The sequence below is a fragment of the Drosophila nasuta genome, chromosome 3 (assembly GCF_023558535.2).
Source record: "Drosophila nasuta strain 15112-1781.00 chromosome 3, ASM2355853v1, whole genome shotgun sequence".
Lineage (NCBI taxonomy): Eukaryota > Metazoa > Arthropoda > Insecta > Diptera > Drosophilidae > Drosophila > Drosophila nasuta.
Window position 1 is genome coordinate 4,377,834 of NC_083457.1, and position 26,868 is coordinate 4,404,701.

Below are 26,868 nucleotides of genomic sequence, written 5' to 3' on the forward strand. Positions count from 1 at the left end.
GTGTTATAAAGCAACCTCAAAGAACATCGATAAGCCAATTCTTATTGTAGCGTCATTAAAGGTAAAAGTGAATTGATCTTAAGTGATGTTCAGTGTGTTATAACTGTTTTAAAAATGTCAAAAGAGTATAAACAAAAATATTGCGACAAACAAAATAGATTTTGTAACTTTGCCGTTCAAGGCGGTGGAGCCTTCTATGCCTATGCCTTCTTGTGGCCGAGCATACATCGTTGGCTCAGGTGGACCATTTAGGAAACCGAGTCGTTAAATATTTTGAAGACGACAGCGTCTTTTCTACCTAAAATTAAAATAAATCTTATTCTTAATCATGCATTTACAGTTATGGCTTGTACAGACTTGACAAATGTGGCTATACATATAAGATTACTAAAAATTATAGGAACACGACTAACATATGACAATAAAAATGAGGAGAATGAGGACAGTATTGATGAAATTCTCCAAATATTGTGAATATAAGAGCAGCTGTTGTTCAAATTCTATTTAATAATTAACAAGAAAATGCATAATTTTTTAGTTATTATAGTATTTATTTATTTGCCTCATATAACTCGTAAATATACTATATTTCAAAATCATTTTACAAGATGAACATCCTATAATAGTTTTTATATGAAATATAAAGATTGAAAGAGAGGATTTTAAATATATCCCACTCGAAATGTGAGATCGAATCTACACTTATGTATTCCATTACAGAAAGTATAAGTACAACAATTCTCAATTTAAGTATATATTAATAAATGTTAAATTTAGGCATCATAATTCGTTCGTTTCAATTCCGTGGAATGAGTTTGAGCCAGAAACCATTTTTAGGCGTTAGCTGAAAGCCGGAGGAACTGAGAACCAAGGGGATGCAGCTTTTCTCGGAAGCATTAATGCGGAAATCACGCAACAAATAGTAGATAACAGCCTTTGCCGCAAGCAAAGCGAAGCGAGAGCCTAAAAATGGATATGTAAATAAGTAAAAAACTTGCTTCATGCCTCAAATGATAATTACCTATACAATTGCGTGGACCGATGCCAAAGGGAAAGTAAGTACAAGGTTGGATTTTATCCTTGTTCTCATCGCTAAATCTTTCAGGATCGAATTTCTCTGGGTTCTCAAAGTACTTGGGATCACGATGGAAGCCAGAAGTAGGTAGCCAAAGTGCGTCGCCCTTCTTAATTTCCACCTTCTTACCATCAACCTCATAGGTAATATCCTTGTTGCATTCTCGATCGCCAGCAATTGCCGCCGGCCATTTACGCAGCACCTCGGAGACCACTTGATCCAAGTACTTCATGCCCATCAGAGCTTCATATGTGAGCTGACCACCCTCCAGATCGCTGTTGACCTGGCTAACTTCGTCATAAAGTTTCCTCTGCACATCCTCGTTCTCCATGATCTCGTGCGCAGTGAAACACATCAGGACCGACGATGTCTCAAAGCCGGCAAAGAAAAAGACAAAGCATTGGGCCACAATATCGCGATCACTCCAGTTGCGAACTGCGCCACTCTTGGCTTTGTCTGACTGTATCATGCCACTCACTTCCATTAGCATGTTAATCATATCCGGACGCACAATGTTGTTCTCCTGACGATACTTCATGGCATCCAGCACAAGACGCACAAAGTACTCGGTGGTTTTTTATCGAATATCGTTAATCTAAGCAACTGCAAGCAAAGATCAAATATTATTTTTGAATAATAATAATAATAATAATAATAATAATAATAATAATAATAATAATAATAATAATAATAATAATAATAATAATAATAATAATAATAATAATAATAATAATAATAATAATAATAATAATAATAATAATAATAATAATAATAATAATAATAATAATAATAATAATAATAATAATAATAATAATAATAATATAATAATAATAATAATAATAATAATAATAATAATAATAATAATAATAATAATAATAATAATAATAATAATAATTCTATATATTCATACACACCTTGAACAGCCGATTAGAACGTATTTTCGCGATACTTGCATGAGTTCACCTGCAGTCCAAAGGCTGTGGAAGCAATCACATCGTTGGTAACCCGAGTGCAATAGTCCTTTATATTCAGGACGAGTCCATCTTTGAGCACCCCATCACTTTTCAGGCACTGCACAGCCTTGTTGGCCACAATATCCATCAGCTGGAACATTTGACGCATTTTGCTGCCCGTGAGTCAACGTGCTGCGCATGTCCCTCCAACGTTCATCACGCATGGAGAACAAGCAGCTGCCATATTATGCGGATCATCATCGTCCACGCCAAACACATTGCGATGATTGACAAAATGATCGAAGTCCTTAATGGTTATCTGTTTCAATAGCTCCGGATCGCGTATCATTAGCAGCGGCGTCCGTTGCTCAAAGATGCCATAAACCCTGTGAATAAGTGCAAAAAAATAATCTCAGTTTCGTTTTGGGAAAACGACCGATAAGTGAAGTATCATAAAATGCCCCCAATTCGAGTGACTCATGCGTCATTAACACACGGCGAATGACAGACAAAATATCAAATAATTATCAATTCGAGTGTCATTATCCTCAAGTGTTATTATTGTTGTCCAGCGAACAACATTAATTTTGTTTGTTTGTGTTTTCAGCCACAGCAAACTTAGAAAATGATAAGATTACTTTTTTGTTTTCATTATCTTTATAATTTTATCACATAATATTGCTAGTAATAGTCAATGCTGGCAATTTTAATTCAATAAACAATATTTATCCCATCAGAGTTATTTAATAGAATCAGTATTGTTTTTATCATATCTAGACTACGTGCTATTGAGCAGAGCTATATAATTATGCATATACTCGCAGATTTGTTGATTTAATAATCCGCAACGACAATTGTTATATATAGTATTATTGTATTACTAACTAAATACAAACTTTTGCATCTATTCAAAATGATCTCAAACCGCAACCTAGTTTAGAGCTTTTCTATAAATTGTTTTTCATTTTGCATGATATGTCCTGCGTAAAATTAAAAACCTCTAAATTTTTTGTTTCGGCGCTTGTAGCAGAATGAGAAAACGAAAAAAATTAAAACAAAGCATGAGGAATGAATAGCACAAAGAATGCACAAAATGAGATACTTTTGACCATGATACGATTATAATTGTGTTATGCTTTTGACTCTATTTGGATCTCCCGTTTTCACGTAACGGTAAAAAGCACACACACTTCAAGTTCACGTAGGCTGCACGCGTATCAAAACTATACGACACATTTTGATACTTGCTGCTGGAGCGAAAAATTTGATGTGCGAATATGATTTTTATACCCGCTAACCATACGGTAGAAGGGTATTATAACTTTGTGCCGGCAGGAAATGTATGTAACAGGTAGAAGAAGGCATCTCCGACCCTTTAAAGTGTATATATTCTTGATCAGCGTCAACAGCCGAGACGATATAGCCATGTCCGTCTGTGTGTCTGTCCGTCTGTCCGTATGAAACACTGGATCTCAGAGACTATAAGAGATAGAGCTATAATTTTTTTTCGACAGCATTTGTTATGTTTGCACGCAGATCAAATTTCAAATTTTGCCACGCCTACTTCCGCCCCCGCAAATCAAAAAAATCGAATAACAAGCCTAATTTTAAAGCTAGAGTTGCGATTTTGGTATGTACAATAATTGCTATAGTAGTTATGATTCCTGAAAATTTGGTTATGATCAGATAAAAATTGTGGAAGTTATTAAAGAAATACTTTTGTATGGGCAAAAACGCCTACTTACTGTCTGAGTTGCCTTGGCCGACAATCTAGCACATTGTGCCGTCTATGGTATATTTTGAATGGTGTACTATATCGATATACCAAACATACCATTTGGTATATTCTTAGTATTTTTCAGTATATTTGCAGTATATTCGGTATATTTTGAGAATAATATCGCAAAATATATTGCTTTTAATCAAATTGGGTAGCGGGTATCTCACAGTCGAGTACACTCCACTGTAGCTTTCTTACTTGTTTTTTATTCATAAATACAAGGATACGCAACGGGTTTTTAAAGAGTATTACGCAAATGTTTTGAATTGGCCAGCTTGCTTTCCTAACCTTAACTCCATAGAAAACATATGGAGTATCTTAGCCAGGCGAATTTACGCCGACAATAGTAAATTTGAGTCGATAGTCGCAAACGTGAAATTTTGATGCAATGGGTTTTCCCAGACCAAATTATTCTAAAAAAAAACTAATTATTTCAATGTCTAAAAGAATTTTTTAACTAAAAAAAGCGCAAATAACAGCATTGAACTAACAATCTTTAATAATTAATCAAAAAATAAATAAAATGTTGACTGTACACAAAAATATTGAAATTTTAATTTTGATACACATGCAGCCTACTTAAAATCGAAGCGTGTGTGCTTTTTATACCCGCTACCCATAGGGTAGAAGGGTATTATAACTTTGTGCCGACAGGAAATGTATGTAACAGGTAGAAGGAGGCATCTCCGACCCTATAAAGTGTATATATTCTTGATCAGCGTCAACAGCCGAGACGATCTAGCCATGTCCGTCTGTCCGTCCGTCCGTCTGTCCGTATGAACACCTAGATCTCAGAGACTATAAGAGATAGAGCTATAATTTTTTTTCGACAGCATTTGTTATGTTTGCGTGCAGATCAAGTTTGTTTCAAATTTTTGCCACGCTTACTTCGGCCTCCCAAATCAAAAAAATCGAATAACAAGCGTAATTTTAAAGCAAATTTTGGTATATATAATAATAACTATAATAGTTATGATTCCTGAAAATTTGGTTGCGATCAGATAAAAATTGTCGAAGTTATTAAAGAAATACTTTTGTATGGGCAAAAACGCCTACTTACTAGGGGTCTTAGTTGCGTTTGCTGACAATATGGTGTATTGAGCCGTCTATGGTATATTTTGAATGCAACATATACCATTTGGTATATTTTCAGCATTTTTGCAGTATATTTGGTATATTTTGAGAATAATATCGCAAAATATATTGCTTTTATTCAAAATGGGTATACCCGCTACCCAGTACGAGTACACTCGACTGTAGCTTTATTACTTGTTTTTTACCGCTACCGGTGAAAACGGGGGATCCAAACAGAGTAAAAAATACCTTATTTTATGCATTACTCTTTGCGCTATCATTCATCATATGTTGTTTTGATCTTTTTCGTTTTCCCCTTCTGCAACAAGGGCAGGAGTGTAGATGTAATTATGTATATTGACCTTCACTGGAATTTATTTGTAATACGCAATTGTGGATTCTACTCACTTGCTGTCGCTTTTGTTGTACAATTCGACGACTAGATCCAGCATCGATATCTGGCCCAGAAACATTTTCCACATGGTGCCGACCAAGGGATATGGATGATGATAATCAATTCCCTTATCTTTGAAGAAATTATAGTTGGCTGTGGACCATCGATAGGCCAACAGCAGTAGCACTAAGAATATCGCAAAGAATTCCAACAGCATTTTTGCCGATTCCAATATATCTATCAATATATCTAAGCGGAAATAATTACAAGGCACGCTCAACGACGATGGTGAAATATGTAAGTACTTATTTACCAGTAGACAACCCTTACTTACAAAGTTGCACCTCGCAATGCATTTTTTAATTTCCGTTTTTGTATGAAATGTCCGCAAATAGGGTTAATCGCGACCACCTCGAATACCTACGGACTAGTGAAATATAGCAACTTATTAGGGTATTTAATGTAAGTACTTACATTGGATCCCATGGAACCACCGGTAATGTGGGTACTTACATGGGACCTCAAGGAACGGGTGTTAAAGTAAGTACTTACATCGGACCCCATGGAAGGGTCGGCCATTATAAATTAAAAAACATGTACAATAACAATTATAGTTTTTATTTCATTTTAATTTTTCTTTATTCTAATAAGTTGAATTCTTTTATTACTTTAAGGCAGCTTGAGTTTTTAAATTATCGTTTTTTTGGAGCTGCAAGGCCTTTCTCAACTGGTTGTCAGCTGACCCAATACCGCCGACTGCAGTTATTGAATCTATTATTGCATCCATTTGTGAACAAAATAAATATGATCTTTAACTAAAAGAAAATTGTTGTATGTGTTTATACATACATAGAGCTCTCGATTAGCGATGTTGATATCCAAAGTAACCTCAATCAGATCATGAACGGTCTGAATGGGAAATTGGCATGCCAAGTTTTGAATTTCTAAGGCGTACGTTATCGAAAGTCCGATTTCGATTATCTCTACAGTAAAAAAAGAAGTGGCCACACAATAAACACTTGTGGAGGTGTGCGGTATACTTTGAAGTTGTGGTCACACTGTCGGCACATTGCAACAATCTCCATGGCATCGGACGATATAAACGATCTTTTTGATGATATCTTACTGACTGAGGAGACACACGCACGTTTAGGTTACGAGGAGGGTATCAGAGACGGCTCTACTCAGGGCAATCAGGAGGGCTACCAGCTGGGCTATGCCCAGGGCGTGCAACTAGGCGAGGAATTGGGTGGCATTTACGGACAAGTGGTGGCTCAACACCAACTGGAGCATACAGAGAAGGTGCAGCGTACGCTGCAGCAATTACGTACGCTAATCGACCAGTTTCCCCGCAACAACGATCCCGAGGCAGACATCATTGGCTCGGTGGAGCTCATACGCAACACGCATCGACGGCTTACAGCGTTGCTTGGCACAAAGAAAGGCCGCAGTACTCAGGAGCTGCCAACGGGGGCTGAGCGCAAGGATCTCAGTTTTTAGTGCTCGACGCAAAATGGAAAGCCGTGTTGTAGGCGAGAGGGAGGTGAAGAGTGCTCTCGAAAGATTGTTGAGCTATCTGGAGCCGCATTGGGATTTTGTCAATTGCCACATGGTCAACTACTTAACTGACAACCACTGGACGCACTTCGTGCCTGAAGCCCTCAGATTGGAGACTTCCACAGCCAAAGAAATAAACCAAATTATAGAACAACAATTTTGGCATTCTGAACGTGACAATCTGCAATTTCCAGCTTTTGCGAACTTCCTTGCGGAGTGCAAGCGTTTCCGCTTGGAAGGCTGTGAAAATGCAGTGCTGACCAGCGTAGAAAAATTGGAACAAGAGTTGTCGGTAGCCATGGAGACACAACTGAGTATTAAGGAATTTATGAGCGCCAAGAAGTGTCATGAGGTAGGTTTCCAATTGATTTCTGATTGCTCAATCTAATTTTATGTTCATTACCAGGTGGAGCAGACTGCGGCGCTGGTGGATAAACTAGTTCAGAGCGTGTCGCAGCCAGCGCAGAAAGCGAGTTGTTGCATTGTAGACGCTGGTGATGGCAAGGGTTACCTCTCGTCTAGATTGGCGCTGCAATATGGGCATCGAGTGCTTGGTATTGATTCAAACGAGTCAAATACTGAAAATGCTTTGACACGCAATCGCAAGTTGCAGGTAAGTTGGAGGGAATTTTCTATAAAATAAATACATATTTATTTTATTACTTTCGAATCTTAATGTTACTAAGTTTTGTGTCGACGTCTTGTACTGAGAATGGCGCCCATTGTTGCTTTGTTGTTGTTAGTCGCGCATCTCGCCCTCTTCGTCGTCATCCTCCATGCCTTTGATGTAAAGCACATTGTTGCAGCGTATCAGTACTTCACCCAGATTTCCAGTCACCGATCCTTCGATCACTTCTTCCGTGTTCGCCAGCTGCATGTTCATGTATCCATCCACTGACACCAGGAAGCCCTTATATTCTTGTCCCCACTTTAGTTTCACGAGCACCGGTTTGCCAGTGAGTCCATTTAGGAAGGGTTTTGGATTAATTGGCATGCCAGCCGACATCTTGTGTGTTTTTTTATATTTGTTGCAAGGGATTGGAAAGAAATGCAAGTTTTATGTTTTTTTGCCGGCTAAAACGTTTTGCGAGTCGGGCAAGCAGAAGTAAGAAGAAGAGCGACACGCAGCTGTAATACAGGGTTGTTCGTATTTAGTATTAGAAAATACGCAATTTTTTAAAGACTTAACCAACACTTGTTTTTAATTTTGAATCAGCGCGCTTGGAATGGACTAACTGAACGTGCAGAGCTACAGAGCCAAGGCATAATACCACCACGTCGAGGCAAAAAAGCGGCTCAACGTGAAACTAATTCAGTTTCACATTCCTCAATGGAAAATTACAAAACCACAGCTCGGTTCATAACCACAGACATAAACCTGGATGATTTAGTGACTCAACATTTCGAACAGCACTCCAATGGAATATGTTTGACAGGCCTTCACACTTGCGGAAATCTGGCAACAACCTGCTTGCAAGTATTTCATGCTCAGAACTCTTGTCGTATATTGTGTAATATCGGCTGCTGCTATCATTTGTTGCGGGAACGCTACTCACACCAGGAGTTCTTTGGCAACAAAGTAGTGATGGAGCAGCAAACGGAATATGGCTTTCCACTAAGTCGCTATCTTCAGCAGAAACAATTACGCTTGGGTCGCAATGCACGGATGCTTGCTGCTCAATCAATTGAACGTACACTTGCTGCCAAGGAATTGCCAAATATAACGCTCTATTATCGCGCACTACTTGAATTACTAGTATGTCGTCATGCACCGCAATTGAAGAACGAATTGCAGGTGGGTAAGGTACGAAAATTCGGCTCATTCTCCGAATATGTGCAAAAGTGCGCCAAGAAGCTCAATGCACCTTGGTTGGCAGCTGTGGAGGAAGCGGAATTGCAAGCATTGCTGAAGGATCACGAACAAGATCGTCAATATCTGGAGCTGTTCTATCTGATTCGGATGTCTTTTGCTCCGGTTCTGGAGAGTGTTATACTTTTGGATCGACTTTTGTATCTAAAGGAGCTAGGCTACGAGCACAGCTATTTGATTGATTTGTTTGATGCAGTTATATCACCTCGACACTATGCTATTGTTGCTATCAAGCAATAATCAACGCGTTAGTAGAATCTAGATTACAATTGTCACTTTACTGATTACTAATCTCCATGTAAATACATTTTACGCAATTAAATAGTCATAACACTTTCAAAACAAAAATTCAAAACACTCGTCTAAAATATACTGTGGAATGCAATTATATGTATATTTTTTTAAAATAAATAAACATTTCATTTTTTCAAGAAACTTTTTCTCTTTTAACTTTAATTAAGTGTTTTTTCTATAGATTATTAATTACACCGTTGCTCTAGGTGCACATTGTACCGTAGAGTTGAATTCTAAATCATGAATACGTATTTGTTATAACGATTATTAAAGTTAGTATTTTCAAATTCTGAACATCTTGCTGTTCTCAGATCATTTAACAAATTTTTTTGCAGTGTTACATTGTGTACATTGTATTTGAAATATAATTAATTTTATTGTTAGTAAATAAAGTGTAAGTCCGCCACCTATACCTTTTTATATTTTTAATAACTGAAATCTAAGTTGTTATCTCACATAATCTGTTCCGTATCCCCTATTCATGTAAGCTTTTCAAATAATCTTGTTTTTTTACATATCAGTTGTAAAGCAGTTCAGGCCTATAAGAGCCTCCGCTCAGTCACAATTAAATGAGTGTTGTGCGAGAAGCGGAAATTGTCGGTCATTCATAAGTTCGCGCGTAAAATTAGGTCAGTTATATTACATTTTCATTAATGAATACATATAAAAAGTGAATTAAACAAACTGATCTTTGGATTCAACTTATAACAAAAGAATGTTGACCAACCTAGAAACTTAAAAAACTATCAGTGAAATTCTAGGCCACAATCTTACGCAGCCTTTAACATGATCTTAACAGCAATACTTGTTGCGATTGTGGGCGCCTTGAGCGCTATCTACATGTGGTTTCAGCAAAGACACTGCTATTGGAAGCGTAACGGAGTGCCTTATATAGAGCCTACCCCGATTTTGGGTAATACCCTTACAGTGTTTAAGCAGAAGAGCTCCTTTGGCTTGCACATCTCAGAAATATACAATGATCCGCGGATGAAGGATGAAGCTGCCGTTGGCATCTATGTGATAAATCAGCCGGCATTGGTATTAAGGGAACCCGAACTAATTAAATCTGCGTTAATTAAAGACTTTAATCGTTTCTCTAACCGATACGGTCGTTCTGATCCACATGGTGACACGCTTGGTTCACAAAATCTATTCTTTGTGCGCAATCCGGAATGGAAGGAAATTCGCACTAAACTGACGCCCGTCTTTACCAGTGGAAAATTAAAAGCAATGTATCCTCTCATGCAGGAGGTAAGTGAGTCCATGGATCGCTGCATAATTTCGCTTGCTAAATGCTGTTTTTATAGATAGCTGCCGACTTGGAGTCACATTTGGCAAGACATAATCCGGGCCAGACTAAAAAATACATTTCGGATTTGAAGGATATTTGCTCTAGGTTTACAATGGACTCTATATCTGCCATTGCGTTTGGGGTAAATGCTGATAGCTTGCAAAATCCAAAGGGGGAGTTTTATGAGCAGGGGCGCAAAGTCCTCACGGCGACGCTTTTGCGCAGCAAGGACTTCTTTGTGGCTTTCTTTCTACCGAAGCTGGTTTCGTTGTTTCGCATCAGGTTCTTCACACGAGAATATTCCGACTTTATACGAAACACCATCAATCATGTGATGGAGGAACGGGAGCGCACAGCGACTATACGAAATGATCTCATTGATGTATTGGTTGGTTTACGAAAGGAGGCTGCCGAGGATCCCACGAAACCACATTTAGCCAGAAAGAAGGACTTTCTGGTTGCTCAGGCAGGTGTCTTCGTTACCGCCGGCTTTGAGACATCCTCGTCGGCCATGTCGTTTGGTCTGATGGAGCTGGCCAAACAGCCGGAGTTGCAGAAGCGTCTGAGAAACGAAATCCATGAAGCACTGCAGAAGGATGGCGGAAAACTAACCTACGAGACAATCACCTCGTTGGAATATCTTGGCATGGTGGTGGATGAGGTACTTCGTATGTATCCTGTGCTGCCTTTTCTCGATCGTGAATATATGAGCATTAAGGGTACTCCGGATCTATCCCTGAAGCCTTACTACGACTACACACTGGAGGCTGGCATACCAGTCTTTATACCCGTCTATGGTTTACAGCGTGACCCTAAAGTGAGTTAGACTATATTATTACAATAATCAAATCTAATTGATTACGTTATTTACAGTACTGGCGAAATCCGAATGAGTTTGACCCGGAACGCTTTTCGCCTGAAAATCGCAAGACAATTAACGCAATGGCTTATCAGCCATTTGGCTTGGGACCACACAATTGCATTGGCAGTCGAATCGGGCTGCTGCAAGCTAAGCTGGGCTTGGTTCACTTTCTTAAGAATCACTACGTACGCACCTGCTCCGAAACCGTAGAGGATATTGAATTTGATCCGAATACTTTTGTTCTCCAACTAAAGAAGGGACTTTACCTTGAAATTGTTAACGATAAGCTCTACGATGATAGTACTAAGAATTTTATATGATTCGTTTCGTTAATAAGTACATTCAACATATTTTTATAACTCTAATGAATGGTGCAATATAAAATCTTTAAAACCAAAATCTGTCAAATATTTGAGCAGTAGTTTCTTGTAGTAGACATTAAATCCAAGAACAATTGAGTGAAGATTGAATAGAATGCAATTGTTGGTCTTTTCGACTTGTCAGTTGACGTCGATGTTCAATTTCGATTATTTTATTATATAAGAATAATGTAAACAACTATTTAAGTAGAGCTTGCACACGATTAAAACCGTTTTATATATTACATGATTAAGTGCTTTTTAATCTGTAGCCCGGGAATGCCTTTGTCTCATCATCAAATTGCTGCGACAAGTGATGTGATTGAACATTATAGAATCGGATCATTTTCGAAATTTGATCGCGTGACTTGAAGTGTTTTCGAAGTGGCATATATGTAAATGAAAGATCGATTTGCTATTAAGCAAAATGATAATTGAACTACTTATTATGAAAGCAACTATTATTTGTATTACATTGTCCAATTCCTGTTCTGTTTTAACAATGAGGTGGCTGCTAAGTATTATCAGATGACCATTTGTATTAACTGCCAGATCTCAACAATTGTTTTGACGCCGTTCCCGAAAATATTAACTCTTTCATTCTCAATATAAGCGATTGTCTATCCTAATACCAATCCTAATACCCTATCCTAATTATCCACTTCAAGCAATGGTCATTGAAATATTTAAATAAAATAATAAAAAATTATATCGATTGTGAAACCTAATTGAATATAATTAAGACTTGAACTTAGTATTCGAAATAAAATATTTAAAGGCAAAATATAAACTCAGTGTCTGGAGTATTTCTAAGAGCAGAATTCTAGAGATACCAATGATGATTTGCAACTAGTTCAAAATATTGTGCATTTATTTGGCGGTCAATTGAATTGTTTTTACTTTAAAAGAGCCCAGTTATAATTGGCATATAGCATTTAGTTAGGCTCTAAAGTCAAGCTAAGTGGAGTTGTTTTGTATATAGTAGTATACATATATGTATGTGTATACCGCATTGCAGTGCTTCGATCAAGCCACACGCGAATCTTCGATCACAATGTATTTCTAAAGATGTCAACGCAAATTCTGGTAGCAAAAATAATTTAAATTGACATCTCACGCGAGTTTCCAAGTCAGTTACAAGTGAATCGCTGACTGGTAAAATTTGTACAAAAACAATCCTCTAGAGCTACGTCGAGTTCAAGTCCAAGTCCAAGTAAGTTGCTAGACTCCTAGGGAATCACGTACAAGTCGTACATGTAAGCCGCCTTTAGCCTGAGTAATGATAGCTTTGGGATCGAGTTTCATGCGTCGCTGAGTGCGCTCTGATGTGGTCACCAGATGATTGCGCAGCATGTAGACTAGACCCACCTTAGCCTGCAGAAAGCCAAAACGCTCACCAATACAGCCATGAGGTCCCAAGCCGAAGGGCATGTAGATGTAGGGGTTAATAAGTTTGCGGTTTTCGGGGGAGAAACGTTCCGGTTTGAATTGACGAGGCTGGGGAAAGTACTGAAAAAGGAGAAGGGGAAATATAGGATAACGAGTACAAGAAGAGAAGTGGTGGATTGATATCTTACCTGAGGATCCATGTGCAGAGCATAGGCAGGAATATAGATGGGCATGCCTTTGGGCACATTGAACTCGTGGAATGGCGACAGTGGGTAGCCTGGGTCCAGGGTGCACTCGCGATCTAGGAACGGTAATGGTGGATACATGCGCAGCACTTCCTGCAGTATCATGTGCATGTATTCTAAGGACTCAATCAGCTGCTGGGTGATGCGTCCACCACTTGCAATTAAGGCGTCCTTTATCTCTTGACGCAAACGCTGCTGCACCTCCGGATTGCGGGCCAACTCGTACATAGCAAAGGACATCGTGGATGAGGAGGACTCGAAGCCGGCGGTAAAGAAGAGTACTGCTTGGGCAACCAGGATATCGCCCTCGAACACAAATTGATCCGACCTGCCATCTGCTTTGGCTTTTTGTGTGCTTCTCTTAAAATCAATGAGTAGGTCGATCAGATCGTTGCGGGTTTGATTCGATCTCTCCCTTTCGGCCATTACATAATTGATGGTGTTGCGCAGGAACTTGGTGGCCTCGGCTGGCACCACCTTAAAGCCCAGATGAGGCACCATTTGTGGCATAAAGAATACCAAAGTAAACTCCGCGGCACGCTTTAAGCTGAACTGAAAAACTGCGCGACCATGACGACGAAACTCGCTATTGGGCTGTGTGAAGCTATTGGCCTGCACTCCGTATGCCACCGTCGCAATCACATCTGTGGTGAACAGAGCACACAGCTCCTTGGCCTCCAGATCGAAGCATCGCATGCGCTCATTGTGCAGCGGCTGTTGTCGCAGATATGCATCCAGGTTGCAGCCAACTTCATCGATCAGTGGAAGCATGTTTTTCAATCGGTTGCTGGTGAAGAACGGCGACAGCTTCAGACGCACCTCCTTCCATGCTGGATTCTTCAAGAAGAATATGTTCTGTGAACCAAGCGGATCACCTTTATAGTCGGAATTTGAGTACCGATCAGAGAACTTTGGAAAATCCTTGATCATAATGCGTTTAATCAATTCCGGATCCCGCAACAGCAGCGCCGGCTTGTGGAACACATGTATGCCCACAAATGGCTTACCCTGCGCATCCGGATGATTATAGAGATCACAAATGAAGTCGGCCGGACTACTCCGCATACTCAGTATCCCGCCAAGATTCCCCAGCAGCATGCAAGGACGCAGCTCCGGCACGCCACGACGTCGCCAATAGGAATAGTGTTGTCTCAACAGGACATAAATTAATGCCAGCAGGACAACAAACAGCAAAAGCAGCATTCCGAGCGACATCTCTACAGTTTCACGGATCTTGAACAACTGTCTCCAACTAATCGATCACTTTGTGGGTTAGAACTGAAGTTGAGACTCTCAAATGAGAGATTTCGATCAGGGATCATCCAGGGGTCACTTCTCTTTTGTGACTGAATGGTGGTGCTTTTGTTACCTCGCTCATTTAAGAATATAAGAGAAGTGAGGTTAAGTTGGGGCTGTGTTTAATGTAGAAAGCATTATAGTGATGTAAATGTCCAAAAATGTAAATAAGTTTATATAAAAAAGTGCTAAAACACAAAACAAATGCAAATACATACATATGTATGTATGTATGCATATGTTCAGTACTGTAAGTACTCAACATACAAGATGTCTATTCAGAATATGACGTACATATCGACGACATTATTAATATATGACCATGTATTTTAGTAAACTTATGTTTTAAATATAGCAAAATTCAGCTGAAGCCAGTAATAATATAAAGTAGTGATCTGCTATAGCAATACAACATTATAATTTTTGATACCACGAAAGTATGTACATATGTATGTGAAGTAAGCTATCATTATTTCTGAGTTGCCTTATTCTAGGTATTGAGTTTTGCAAAAGTTTACTGCTACTGAATGGATCTACGTATCCGATTATGATAATAGATTATATTCAACAATTTTAGGAGCATTGAATGATGCAATGTATTGCATATTGTGTCCTTACTTTCGTATTACTTATATACAAAGCTATACTTATTTATTCACAGTTGTCATGCTACCTTTATGGATGTATCTGCTGGTTCTTATTGCGCTCATCAGCTATCTACGCTTGCAGCGCTCTTATCGCTACTTTCGACGGCACAATTTGCCCTATTTGCCGGTCTCCTTCTGGACGCCTTTAGGGCATTTGAAGAAGCTGCTGTTTCTCCGCATATCCTTTGGAGATCTCTTCGAAAATATTTATGCCAATGAGCGTATTAGGAAGGAGAAGTGCGCTGGTTTCTTTATCTTTCAGACGCCCGCACTCATTCTAAGGGATCCAAAGCTAATACACCTTGTGCTGATCAAACAATTCGATAGCTTCTTGAATCGCTATGAAGCCGCTGATGCTGTTAATGATGTGATGGGATCACTCACTCTCCCTTTGGCCAAGTACCATCATTGGCGGGAGAGTCGTCAGTGCATGTCCCAACTGTTTACCAGCGGTCGGATGAAGAGTCACATGTATCCACTGTTACAACAAGTGTTACAAGATCTGGAGCAACATCTCCAGCGGAAAATGGGAGCAGAAACGCAGCGTGTGCTCCCGCTTGGCGAAATGTGCCAACTATATACAACAGATGTAACGGGTAAGCTCTTCTACAGCTCAGATGTGGGTGGACTGCGGTATGGTTATTCTCCACTGCGACAAGAGGCAAAGAAACTCTTTAAGCCCAGCTTGATGAAGGTGCTGCATTTTATGAGCATCTTCTTTCTGCCCCACTGGGCAGCACATTGGCGTGCTAAGGTGTTTTCCAAGCAGTATTCGAAGTTCATGAGGCAACTGGTGTCTCGGCACTCTGATCACCATCAAGGTGATCTTATCCATCTGTTAAAGCAACTGCAACTTAATCGACCCCACAATCATTATGTTCAGCACGCTGATTTCATTGCTTCCCAGGCTGGAATTATTTTGCTAGCAGGATTTGAGACATCCTCCGCACTGCTGGGATTCACTCTCTATGAACTGGCCAAGCAGCCGCTATTGCAGCAGCGGCTAAGAGAAGAGTTGGGCAAGGCCTTTCGCGAAGCTTCCCACTCAAAGTTAAGCTATGAAATGGCAGTTTCATTGCCGTACTTGAAGATGATTTGCCTGGAGGCATTGCGTCTGTATCCCGCCGCCGCCTTTATCAATCGTGAGTGCACGACAAACCAAAGTGAAGGATTCTCCCTGCAACCACATGTGGACTTTGTGATACCCGCAGGCATGCCAGCTTATATCTCCATATTAGGGTTGCACCGCGATGCCAAGGTAAGTCTTAAATATATTTCTAATCCTAACTGGAACTTTTTCAATTGCAGTACTGGCCCAATCCTCTGCATTTCGATCCAGACCGATTTGCCCCGGAGCGGCTAAAGAGCATTGTGCCCATGACGTATATTCCCTTTGGAGCTGGTCCACATGGCTGCATTGGAAGTCGTCTCGGTATGTTGCAACTTAAGTTGGGTGTTGCCCAAATTTTAAGATTGCATCGTGTGGAGATCTGTGAGAAAACTGTGCCCAGCATTCGCTTTAATCCGAAAACATTTATGCTGGAGTCCATGGACGAGATATACTTACGATTCTGTAGAGATCCTTGCTAAATACACTATATTTACGTTACACTATATTACGTTATAAATAAACTATTTACAAACTTTTTACAGTCATGTCTAACTTCACATTTCAGCTATGAAAATCGAAAGTTTGCGAAATTACCAGACATGCAAGGCTAAAGTATTACGATAGTAAATAGTAGCTACTTACACAATATAAAAGCTTAATAACTCAATTATTATAAATACAATTCGAAGTGATACAATCGACTGGAGTTCAATGTAAGATACTAGGCTCAGTATGTATCTAGAGTGTCATACGAGTGAAAGAATATAGCGTAATATCAAAAGGTACTTTAAATTATCAAAATGGAAAGGAAACTGTTTTCAAATAACTTTCTTTAATTTATAATGTGCAGCTAAATTTGTCGTCAATAATTTTATATATAAAATAAGCAAGTTATTACAAAATATAAATATTAAAATTTAATTGCATTTCAATTCCAATTTCGATATAAAATATGCATATAAACATTGTATATTATGTCTCAATGTTATAATACCCTAGCTCCTAGGTGTTTAATCAGTGTTCTTTGTGATTTTCTACCGTTCCCAACTGATCCTAAATGAGAAATTTAAATGTAGAGCCAGAGTGTACAATCTGAAGTATTGGGAATACAATATGAATATTTGGGATGAATGCGCGCGATTGAAATATAACCTCATATTAGTTATTTATTCGGATTTACAATTCAGATGCACAATTTTTGTTGACGAAAATAGTTTCTACATAATTCCTCCTTAATTGGTTTGATCCAGCTTGTTAAGTTTTTCCTCGATATCCTTGATGCGACAACGAACCTCGGGTGCGGAGTCGCGTTGAAACTTTGTTAGATTCATTTCAAAGTTTTGCTTAAGCAGGTTAAGAGTTGTCTGATCTCGTTTCGGGCTCAGACGTTTGATGAGCATCAACACAATGTTGAGGGCTTCCTTTTTTGAGACCTGTATGGGGTACACCAGCTGCAAGAGTGACAGCGGCTAGGACATCACTGCAGATCTTCTGAACGATAGCCTCGCGTGTTTGCAGCGGCGGTGGCGCATCTGTTTTAGGTTTCTTCTCCAGGTTTTTTGCGTTCAACTGGCATCTCGGGTAGCTTGGCTGTTTCCTCGAAGATATACAGACGCTCCACGTACTTGGTGAGAGCGGCCAAGAGACTGACTTGAACGGGACGTGTGCTCTCGCTAAGTATACTGGTGCAGTTCTCAGCAAAGAAAAGCTGATATCTGTGTTGTGTTATAATGGCATGCTTTGGCCACGATTTGCCTAGCGTTTCCCAAACTACTTCTTTTAGCTTGTTCAGTGTCTGAGCCTTCTTATTCCTTTCATCTGCGGTCAATTCCTTTTTGGCTGTGCTGCTGCTGGGCTCATCATCGTCGTCGGAATCAGCGGAACGAAGCTCCTTTTTCTCCAATAGATACCAGATCATATCATACACCTCTTCGAAACGATCCGCCTCCAGCACATCCAAAATATCTCCCAACGCAGGCAATGCCATTGTTCGATAGAGTGGTTCCTGTTTACGTGCTTCGCGCATTGCGGCTTCAATTATGTTGCCGCATATATCGTGCTGGCGATCGAGATTCTTGCAGAGTGCGGCCAGAGCTTGAAGCAGACGCTCCTTGCCCTCAAAGGTGCGACCCTGTAAACCGCTGAGCAGAAGTTTAATAAGGCGCACTCGATCTGCCTCCTCTAATGAGCTGCTCAGGCGTGTGGCAATATTCTGTATGACATTGGCCGCCTGAGCCTTGCGCGACCAGCTAGCGTCAGTCAGCGACGATTCCAGCTTGGGTATGATTACATGCAAGTTGAGACGAATGCCAGCATCTCCGGGGCTAATGTCATTCCACAGATCCTTCCAAAGTTCAATGTTAGCCTTGTTTTCCTCAGTTTGCTCTTCATGCATGCCAAAGAAGATGAGCGGCAGCATGCAGTCCATGTAATCCTTAACCAGTTCATGGTGACGTTTATTTATGGATTGTATGGTCAACGGAATCGATCTATTGGTTGGTTGTTCCATGTACAGATCATCCAGTTTCCCAAAAAGATTTTTAATTGATTGCTCCTAAAAATTTAAATAGAAAATGTGTTTAATTGCATATCAAGAGCAAGTTAACAGGGTCCTACCTTGGCCAAACCCACGAGATGGCCAATAGCGCTGGCATTGTATTTACGGACTGTTATATTCCGATCCTTGAGTCCGCTGAAACAAGCACCCAGATATTTTCCTACCAACGGTGTCATTTCTTTGCCCAATCGAATGCTGATCTGAAAGAGTATCGACGACGTTAAATGTGTGATAATAGACTGTCTAGAAGATTGCACACTTACCAAGCACACAAAATGTGCGCAACCAATTTTGGTGCCTAAATTAATGCTGGTCTTAATCAGTTCCAGCAACTCGGGTGTCATTCGCTCTAGCACTTGGTAGTCAATGAAGCGCACACACTTGTTGATAGTCTCCATGGTATGATGGGATTTGGCAGCCTCCGCACGCAAGCTGTCAACGGCTTCTTGTGCTTCATTATCAGCACCCAGACGAGTAGATACATAGGATAATTTTGTGTTTTCCAGTTCGCCTGTGGCTCGCAGAAGACATGGTATTAGCGTGGCAAGATGTGGGGCAATTAGGGCTCCAGAGGAGTCAATCATATCTGAGATGGTCTTAATGCTGACTTTGCGAATGTCGGCTACCTTGTGACCCACACCTACTTCCAATAAATAGGGTAGAATTGAGGCAGCAACAGCTGTGCCCGACTTGCCATGCTCCAAGGATGATGCCAACACACACAGCTTGCCGAGAAAGGCGGCTGTTCCATGGGCGGTCATGCGGGTGCCTTCGTGAATATCATCCATAACACGGAATAGCTGATACCAAAGTTCCCTTAGCTCTGGTTCTGGTAGTTCATCCACCTCCATGGTCTCGGGTGTCACACGCCGTGGACTATTCGTGACAGCTGTTGATGCAACGATTGGCAGTTGCTCTTCGGTACGAAGACGCAGCCCATTTGGACGCTTGAGCAGATCTCGAACAGCCAGACAACATGCGATGCGCACGCGCCACTCGGTGCATGTTAAATTATCGAGTAGTTCTCGCAGGATTTCCCAATAGTATTGCTCGGTTATCTCCTTGGAGTCAATGACAATGGTGTCCCATATTGATATCATGGAGTTCTGTATCTTGGGCGTGGGATCATATTTGTAACGATAAAGGCGCGGTATAATTTTCCCCAGATAAGGCTGCATCTTCTGACGCGACTCCGCTGAGAGTGTCTTCAACCCAAATGCAGCCCCCAATTTACTGGTCCATGCGGCATTATGGTTGGCCAGCTGCATGAACTGATATATCATGTCCGGTTGATTCAGATCTGATGCCAGGGAACACAGTTCTTTATAGGTGGTAATATTGCCACCCGTTGGTGTCTTGCCTAGCATGCCTTCGGCAAACAGTTCTGTGTCGCCCGATACTTGGTTCACTTGTCGCTTTCCCCCGATGAGCTGATCGAGCAAAGAGTTCGCTAGATCAGTTTGGCTGTTTGAATCTGAGAGCGCATATACAAGGCCCAAGCCACGTGAAGCAACGTCCTGTACGAATTCTGTAAATGCAAACAAGTATATATAATAAATAACGTAGCTACGTTGAATTTTCTCCACTTACCGCTGTCGTCAGAGAGCAGCTCGGTAAAGGCAAATTGCAGCAGTTGTTTCTTGCCGAGCACAGCGGGTCGGTTGCTGCAGTGTTTAACCACCGCCAACAGCCATACAGAAATGGCCTGCCGCGATTGAGGATTGGGTTCGGTGACCAGGCGTATTAACGCAGTCAGAAACTGTTCGAAGTCCGCATCGCTGCAATGTATATTCTGGAAAGTCTCAGACGGTGGTCCCCGATTCACATCGTAGCCACACAAAGTAATAACAATGGCCTCAGAGATGGCAATGTTCAATGCCGCATCTTTTTGCACCTTGGCCAAGGTTAAGAATTTGTCCAGATTGCGCTTAGTAAAGTGTGCACCATCGCCAATTGCCAAATAGCCCAAGCACTTTGCCGCTTCCTCGCGAATCTTCTGTCGGGCTGAGGTGCTGCGCAGCAGCTGGAAGACGACGCCAAATATGATCATTTTGGTGGAAGCCTCAATGCTCTTATACTCGGCCAACTCCTCGTCGTCATCGTCATCGTTGTTGCTGCACTGTACTTGGATTTCCACCTGCACATTCGGTATCTCCACCGTCTTGCCAATCATCGAAGTACACTTTACAGCCGCGGATACAAGAAGCCATCGTGTATCACAAAGCATTTTTGCTACAAAATTGTGGAGAATTTTAGGCATTGTTCTTGAAATTATGTAATTCACTTACCAATAACTTTCACAGCGTTAATAAATTCAGTCCATTGTCCATAATCTTTTCGAATTTTCTGTTCGTTTAAATGTTCGATTTTGCGATTGAAAGCATGTCCCAACACTAGGAGCCAACCATGCTTGTGCTCTAAGGTTCTTTGTGGCAGATTGGATAAGCAATCCTTCACCTCCTGATCGAACTTATCGTCCTGCATTCCATAAGCCCACAATATGCCATAGACCTGGGCGACATTAATCCGCATTACTTCGGAGACATCCTTCAGTGAATTGCTCAATGGTTCAAGCAGATGCAGTTGCTTGGATGCAAATAGCTCGGGAGCAGCATTCAATAGATCATAAAGACAAAGCAGACTCGATTCCGCTGCGAAGTGCAACAAATATTAAATGTGGTTCGTACTAACACCAATTTAAAACTTACTTCGCTTAGCTTCGACGCCACGCTGCACGAATTGCATATATTGATGAAGTGCATTGGTCTCTTCCTCGTCATAGTTAGTCTTTATGTAGTTGCGAAGCTCGCGCGTGTATTTCTCATCGCCAGGAGCAGCCACAACACCCGCCGAGTACCACAAGCATAGGCGGAGATAGTCAAGTATCTCTTCGTATACTTCCAGAGTGTAGGGTAGTTTGGTGCGACCGACTACTACGCATGAAGTGCTCTTTTTCAGCCTCTTATTGGACATGTCGTGTACATGGGCCATCAGCACAGGGAAGCTGGGCAGCACAACACGCCGCTGCTCCATCGACAGATGATTAAAGTCACTAATGGACTCGGTGTCGTGTTTAACTGTCTGATCAATAGAGGTAAGCATGCTGTAGTTGACATGATCTTTTTTCGAAGTGCCGTACAAATAAGTGGTCACATTCTCGCGCAACGAATTTCTGCAAGTTAAGGATTATTAATCTAAAAACATTTTCTCGGCTACCAAAACTCTTACCGTTCGCCAGCGATGAGGAGCAGCAAGTAACGAGCAGGAGCATAGAATTCTGGATAGCAGCTGGTTAGAAAGACACTGGTCACATTTTGCACAATTTGTATCTTCGACTCGGCATTGTCCAACAGCATGGCCAGCAATAGATGCTGTTGTCCATCCAGATGCACCTCCGATGGATCGCCATCCACGTCCATGGCATCGGATTTGGTCTTTGTTTTCCACGCAAACGCTGGAGCCATTGATACTAGTGCTTCGCGTATCGAGCTATGCAGATTGGCCTCGCAATTCGCCAGATTATTGAAGTAGCCCAATACCAACTTTAGGTCCTGGCTGACATCTTGTGGGAAGCTACGCGCGTGCTGTGCCAAAGCTGAATACGCAGCATTCTGCACATCATTGGGCTCCACAGAGTCACGACCAATAACTTTTGTGATGCCTGTGAGTATCACCTTGGAAACCTTAGAAACCACTTCGCGGGGTCCACTGAAATTAAGTGAATGGTCAGCAATGCAGTCAGGGAATATATATTACATTTTCATTTATACTTACTCTTTGAGCACAAGTTCCACAAATTGTAGCGCCAACACCTTGCACTTTTGATTGGTATTGGTGCCAAAAAGTCCATCAAATATCACCTGGAGACCCTTGCCTACATTAATGCTCTTGCCACGACATTTAATCAGATACTGCAACAGTTTCTGACGCACACGGGCGCAACATGGACGCGTTTGGCGCTCCGTTATTGGATTCTGCTGGCCAATGAAGAGCGTATAGAGAGCTGAGGTCACAGCTGGATTATTAAAGTCCAGCATTGTGCAAAGCTTGCTCAGCTCAGCGATGGCGGGCGTCGCCACACTAAAGCGCGTGTCCGCAGATGCAACGACGAGGAGCACAAAGATTTCGTTATCACTAAATACACTGGCACACAGGAAGCGCACAATTCCCTTTTTGATCTTCTCCAGTTCCTCGGCTCGCCAATTGTTCGCAATGACGCGCTTAAAACTATATGGACTGAGACCGGGTGGTAAATCCTGCTCCTGTGTAATGCCGTATGGCAACAATAGGACATCCTGCAACAAGGACAAGAAACTGCCTCTAATCGCTGGTTTATCCTTGAGTTTGAGCAACTCGGCTCGTTGTGCTGGATCATCGGGAATCTTCATGTCACTCAAGATAGGCAACAACAGCGTAAAGAGCTTGTCTTGATAATTCTCCATTTTACTCTCGCAGCCCACAATCTTTGCGGCAAGCGCTGCTTGTGTCTCCAACGGCAAACGAGGAAATCCCATGCTAATGAAGATGATGGCAAAGTTCTTGAGGAATGTGGTGCTATCAGGAGCCGCATATTGATCCAGGAGCGCTTCTACCGGTATCTGCACCTGACCGCGCGATGTTACGCGTCGCTTTATGTGTGTCAGCACTTCAACAACCTGATGAAAGTGCAATATACATACATACATTTTTTATTTTATTTATCATTTATGCATCGTCATGTAGACTGCGTCAACTGGATTAGACAATTTAATATATTCACCTTTGTGCGCACCACATTGTCGGGCGAGTTAATTTTGAGAATTACGGGCGTTAGAAACTTGCCCACAGTTGTCTCCAGCTTCTCATCGGTGTCCGCATTTCCCAGACGTAGCAAAACACGCTCGAGAAGCTCTGTTGCAAAAAAAGAATGCAAACGTTTGTGAGCAAGTTTCAGTAATTGTTTTTGCCAAATTAAACCACAAATTGACTTGCTTATTGCACCAAGCAATTGTTCTTAATGTCAGCTTGCAGATTCTTTTGTGTTTTGTATTTAGCATAACCAATTGTATTTATTTTTTACCAATTTCTGCACCAGGTCCCGCTGTTTCCATTTTGCTTATTTTTCGTTTTTTGTTTAGCGTCTGACAGTGCTGCCAGTGCATTGCAACAGCTGAGTCACTTGGCGTTGCCAGACTATTTAATAGCAAGTCATTCACTCAATGCTTTATAAACAATGCTGGGCGCGCAGTTCAAATATTAAAGGCACCAATCCAAAATAATGAAGTTGAGAGTTTGATGCGCGTGAAAATACGTTGAAAGGTGCAAATTATGATCAAATTTCTACCGATTAAAGTGGTTTGACATTTTTGGGAATACATAGAAAAGGTCTTTTGGTAGTTTTCATGGCAATTCGATTCTTTTGAGCCTACGCAGGGGATGAGAGTTCAGATAGGTTTTTTATCGCAGCTGAAGATGCTTATCAATCAGTTGTTTGGAATACCATCTTGCGTATGCCTGTAATAAACTTATTTCTAAACTAATGAATTTTCCCAAAATTAAAAAACTTTCAAAACAATTTTCAATTTTAAAGAATTTTATTCAACTTAAATATGTAAACACATGTCTCGGAGTTACGGTGTCATCGAAAACGGGTTAAAAACTGAAAAGCAAAATGAAAATTGTATAAATTAGTAAAAGGAAATAAATCAGAAAAACTTGTGCGAATCTTTTGAAAAATTTCAGTTTTTTTACATATAGTAAAAAAGAGTCAAGGTTCTTCAGCAATTTGTTTTATGAAGACCGTCATGATTTTATCATCAGAATACGCTAACAGAGCAACATTAAAAATAAATGAATACTAACCTTTCGTAGTAATAAGAATTCGTTCAGTTCTGAAAATTCTGAAATAAACTTGAAAAAAATATATGCGGTGGAGTTAAATTTACATTTTTTTTGTTTTATTCAAAAAGAATAATGCTACAAATATTGTTTTCTTCCGCTGTGGTGTTGTCCTCACTTAAAACTTCTTGAAGCTCTTCTTGGCGCCCTGACCCTTGCTGACTTTCAAAACATTGAAACGCACGGTCTTTGAGAGGGGACGGCACTCGCCAATGGTGACGATGTCTCCTTGCTCAACATCTCTGCAAAGTAAAGAGATAATCCATGTTAAGTTGACATTGCATTGTAAAATAAACAATAAGGCAATCGTTTAAATTTGTCAGTATTTTTACAGTATATGTAAAAAGAGTCAAGTTGCTTCAGCAATTTGTTTTATGAAGACCGTCATGATTTTATCATCATATAGTATCGAATAATTCTCTAATGGCCTGAGTGGAACATACCTGAAGACGGGCGAGCAGTGGACGCTCATGTTGCGGTGACGTTTCTCGAAACGACTGTATTTGCGCACAAAGTGCAGATAATCACGGCGGATGACAATGGTACGCTGCATCTTGGCCTTGCGCACAATGCCAGTCAGGATGCGACCACGGATTCTGACATCTCCGGTCCATGGGCACTTCTTGTCAATGTAGGTGCCATCGATGGCCTGTCGGGTGTAAGAAATGGAGATTAGTTATAAAAACATCCTTTTAAAGGCAAACGGGTGGGACTACAAAGGAGCATGCATACCTCACGTGGGGTTTTGAAACCCAGACCAACATCACGGTAACGGCGGAGCACCTTCTTTTTGGTGATGCCGGGTTTCACCTTACGGTTTAGGTTAACACCGAACTGCTTTTGGAAGGCGCGTTCGTTCTGTTTCGTGTTAGCGTTGCATTCGACAAGTTACGTGGGCCGGGTACAAACAACGTGCATGGGAGACGGAGGCGTTTCGTTTGTGTTTGTTGTTGTTGTGGTGGTGGTTGTGGATGAAAGGGAAGAAAACGGGGACGCAATATTAGTTACATTTGATCTGCGACTCTTACCTCGGCTGGCGTTTTAAAGCCTAAACCAATACGACGGTGTAAACGTGATTGCTTCTTGCCATTGGCGCGCTTAAGACGCGTTGTTGGCACAGCGTGTTGTTTGCGAAATGCACGTTCGGTTTGCTAAAACAAAATTTCGAATGTGTTCATTGTGAGACACCAGCGTACACAGCATGCGTACAAGTGTGGTTATGTTGAATACGGATTGCTTTAGCGTAAATTTTGTATCACTCAACGAATGTTGTGCAGTGGTCTCACTGTACAGGAAAATGTGTATTTTGTTTCACAATCCACTTAATTTCACCGTTTACATTGCTTTTATCATTTACCAGCCAAATTAACGCTGTATTTTATTTAATTTCGAACACATTTTTGCTGCCTTACCTGATCAGCCATGTTGGAGCAAGAGGAAAGAAAGAGCACGCGTTAAATTAGAGATGGGCGATATTTCATTACTTGTTACTTGTCAAGTATTTTATGGTATCTGAATAGTACTTGTGGTTCACCAACAAAAACAGTGACACGCACTCTACGATTATAAATGAATGGTTCGTTTCATAAATAATTGGTTCATTTGCGAAAAGTAATAGTTCATAAATTAAAATAATTGTAATATTAGAATCTAAAGAAAGCCGTATCCAAAACCACAATAATTCTTAAAATATCGATTAATCAGCAACAGAGTGCATTTATTTTTTTGGATTGTGTAGGTGACAACTCTGCAGTTATTTGTTATCGATATGTCATATGCAACAGTGTCACACAGCGCGCACTTTTTAAATTTCGTACATTTTAAGATATATTTTTTTTTATTTTTTTATTTGAAAAATGTTTTGTCCTTGGTGTCATCCGGGTACTGCAATATTTGTTCAGCTATTGACCTTATGGCTTGCTGACATTGACTTTGATTTTTGTTGAGTGGTAAGATTTGTAGCCATATCCTACTGACTTGAGTGTCTACTTAAGTGGCTTTCGAAAAATGTCTTTGTGCGTTCTTTTTACGCTGTTTTAGCAGTTTTTTGTGAGACACACTAAATTCTCCAGAGAGCGCTACAAGTAATTGCATGCGGTGTATTGTACCATATATTTACATTCACGCAACCATGCCACAAAAAGAAAAACAAATGAGGTCGGATTAAAAAAAAAAAATAACGGCATAAACAAGCGCAGTAACTAGAGAAGACAATTTGCCTTGCCGTGAAACGAAGA

General features: G+C 40.7%; 8 protein-coding genes and 1 pseudogene across 9 annotated transcripts; 4 read left to right on the forward strand and 5 right to left on the reverse strand.

The window, feature by feature from the left end:
* Positions 1-796: 796 nt before the first annotated feature.
* Positions 797-5,493, reverse strand: LOC132794444 (probable cytochrome P450 9f2; annotated as a pseudogene).
* A 683-nt stretch (positions 5,494-6,176) lies between these two features.
* On the forward strand, positions 6,177-6,776 carry LOC132793301 (protein LTO1 homolog). The gene is made up of 2 exons (XM_060803111.1): positions 6,177-6,183; positions 6,226-6,776. The coding sequence occupies exons 1-2, from the start codon at positions 6,177-6,179 to the stop codon at positions 6,774-6,776; spliced, it is 558 nt and encodes a 185-aa protein (XP_060659094.1).
* A 13-nt stretch (positions 6,777-6,789) lies between these two features.
* Positions 6,790-9,108, forward strand: LOC132794442 (probable methyltransferase-like protein 25). Its single transcript, XM_060804899.1, has 3 exons — positions 6,790-7,185; positions 7,240-7,446; positions 8,050-9,108. Exons 1-3 carry the CDS (start codon positions 6,790-6,792, stop codon positions 8,941-8,943), a joined length of 1,497 nt encoding a protein of 498 aa, XP_060660882.1. The 3' UTR covers positions 8,944-9,108.
* LOC132794445 (small nuclear ribonucleoprotein F) lies at positions 7,466-7,946 on the reverse strand. The gene has a single exon (XM_060804900.1). It carries the CDS (start codon positions 7,837-7,839, stop codon positions 7,573-7,575), a length of 267 nt encoding a protein of 88 aa, XP_060660883.1. The 5' UTR covers positions 7,840-7,946; the 3' UTR covers positions 7,466-7,572.
* Positions 9,109-9,576: 468 nt separating the features above from the next.
* LOC132794439 (cytochrome P450 6g1) lies at positions 9,577-11,724 on the forward strand. Its single transcript, XM_060804896.1, has 4 exons — positions 9,577-9,626; positions 9,759-10,248; positions 10,305-11,105; positions 11,162-11,724. Exons 2-4 carry the CDS (start codon positions 9,784-9,786, stop codon positions 11,468-11,470), a joined length of 1,575 nt encoding a protein of 524 aa, XP_060660879.1. The 5' UTR covers positions 9,577-9,626; positions 9,759-9,783; the 3' UTR covers positions 11,471-11,724.
* Positions 11,725-11,832: 108 nt separating this feature from the next.
* Positions 11,833-14,366, reverse strand: LOC132794440 (probable cytochrome P450 6g2). The gene is made up of 2 exons (XM_060804897.1): positions 13,087-14,366; positions 11,833-13,018 (listed from the first exon to the last, which is right to left on the reverse strand). Exons 1-2 carry the CDS (start codon positions 14,356-14,358, stop codon positions 12,731-12,733), a joined length of 1,560 nt encoding a protein of 519 aa, XP_060660880.1. The 5' UTR covers positions 14,359-14,366; the 3' UTR covers positions 11,833-12,730.
* Positions 12,651-16,733, forward strand: LOC132794441 (probable cytochrome P450 6t3). The gene is made up of 3 exons (XM_060804898.1): positions 12,651-12,722; positions 15,101-16,344; positions 16,395-16,733. Exons 2-3 carry the CDS (start codon positions 15,106-15,108, stop codon positions 16,674-16,676), a joined length of 1,521 nt encoding a protein of 506 aa, XP_060660881.1. The 5' UTR covers positions 12,651-12,722; positions 15,101-15,105; the 3' UTR covers positions 16,677-16,733.
* Positions 16,734-17,337: 604 nt separating this feature from the next.
* Positions 17,338-23,922, reverse strand: LOC132788693 (proteasome-associated protein ECM29 homolog). Its single transcript, XM_060796211.1, is given in 12 exon segments — positions 17,338-17,624; positions 17,626-17,766; positions 17,768-18,751; positions 18,814-18,954; positions 19,018-20,282; positions 20,345-20,986; positions 21,043-21,405; positions 21,463-21,926; positions 21,983-22,462; positions 22,529-23,409; positions 23,514-23,644; positions 23,814-23,922. Coding segments are annotated over 12 exon segments (5,769 nt in total). The 5' UTR covers positions 23,896-23,922; the 3' UTR covers positions 17,338-17,429.
* Positions 23,923-24,668: 746 nt separating this feature from the next.
* On the reverse strand, positions 24,669-26,136 carry LOC132788694 (small ribosomal subunit protein uS17). 2 transcript variants are annotated; one of them, XM_060796212.1, is made up of 4 exons: positions 26,044-26,136; positions 25,364-25,489; positions 25,075-25,280; positions 24,669-24,873 (listed from the first exon to the last, which is right to left on the reverse strand). In XM_060796212.1, the coding sequence occupies exons 1-4, from the start codon at positions 26,053-26,055 to the stop codon at positions 24,750-24,752; spliced, it is 468 nt and encodes a 155-aa protein (XP_060652195.1). In that variant the 5' UTR covers positions 26,056-26,136; the 3' UTR covers positions 24,669-24,749. The 2 variants fall into 2 exon arrangements, with proteins under 2 accessions (XP_060652195.1, XP_060652196.1); XM_060796213.1 differs by lacking the exon at positions 25,364-25,489 and adding an exon at positions 25,660-25,782 and having other exon boundaries at positions 26,044-26,070.
* Positions 26,137-26,868: the final 732 nt, after the last annotated feature.

Bases quoted from the DNA above. Each gene is read 5' to 3' on its own strand.
- LOC132794445 (XM_060804900.1), bottom strand. From the start codon at position 7,839: ATGTCGGCTGGCATGCCAATTAATCCAAAACCCTTCCTAAATGGACTC.
- LOC132794439 (XM_060804896.1), top strand. From the start codon at position 9,784: ATGATCTTAACAGCAATACTTGTTGCGATTGTGGGCGCCTTGAGCGCT. The intron at 10,249-10,304 runs GTAAGTGAGTCC...CTGTTTTTATAG, and splicing joins TGTATCCTCTCATGCAGGAG to ATAGCTGCCGACTTGGAGTC. The intron at 11,106-11,161 runs GTGAGTTAGACT...CGTTATTTACAG, and splicing joins GTTTACAGCGTGACCCTAAA to TACTGGCGAAATCCGAATGA.
- LOC132794441 (XM_060804898.1), top strand. From the start codon at position 15,106: ATGCTACCTTTATGGATGTATCTGCTGGTTCTTATTGCGCTCATCAGC. The intron at 16,345-16,394 runs GTAAGTCTTAAA...TTTCAATTGCAG, and splicing joins GGTTGCACCGCGATGCCAAG to TACTGGCCCAATCCTCTGCA.
- LOC132794442 (XM_060804899.1), top strand. From the start codon at position 6,790: ATGGAAAGCCGTGTTGTAGGCGAGAGGGAGGTGAAGAGTGCTCTCGAA. The intron at 7,186-7,239 runs GTAGGTTTCCAA...GTTCATTACCAG, and splicing joins GCGCCAAGAAGTGTCATGAG to GTGGAGCAGACTGCGGCGCT. The intron at 7,447-8,049 runs GTAAGTTGGAGG...ATTTTGAATCAG, and splicing joins CACGCAATCGCAAGTTGCAG to CGCGCTTGGAATGGACTAAC.
- LOC132794440 (XM_060804897.1), bottom strand. From the start codon at position 14,358: ATGTCGCTCGGAATGCTGCTTTTGCTGTTTGTTGTCCTGCTGGCATTA. The intron at 13,019-13,086 runs GTAAGATATCAA...CTCCTTTTTCAG, and splicing joins CTCTGCACATGGATCCTCAG to TACTTTCCCCAGCCTCGTCA.
- LOC132788694 (XM_060796212.1), bottom strand. The intron at 25,281-25,363 runs GTATGCATGCTC...TACACCCGACAG, and splicing joins GTTTCAAAACCCCACGTGAG to GCCATCGATGGCACCTACAT. The intron at 24,874-25,074 runs GTATGTTCCACT...TTTACTTTGCAG, and splicing joins CACTGCTCGCCCGTCTTCAG to AGATGTTGAGCAAGGAGACA.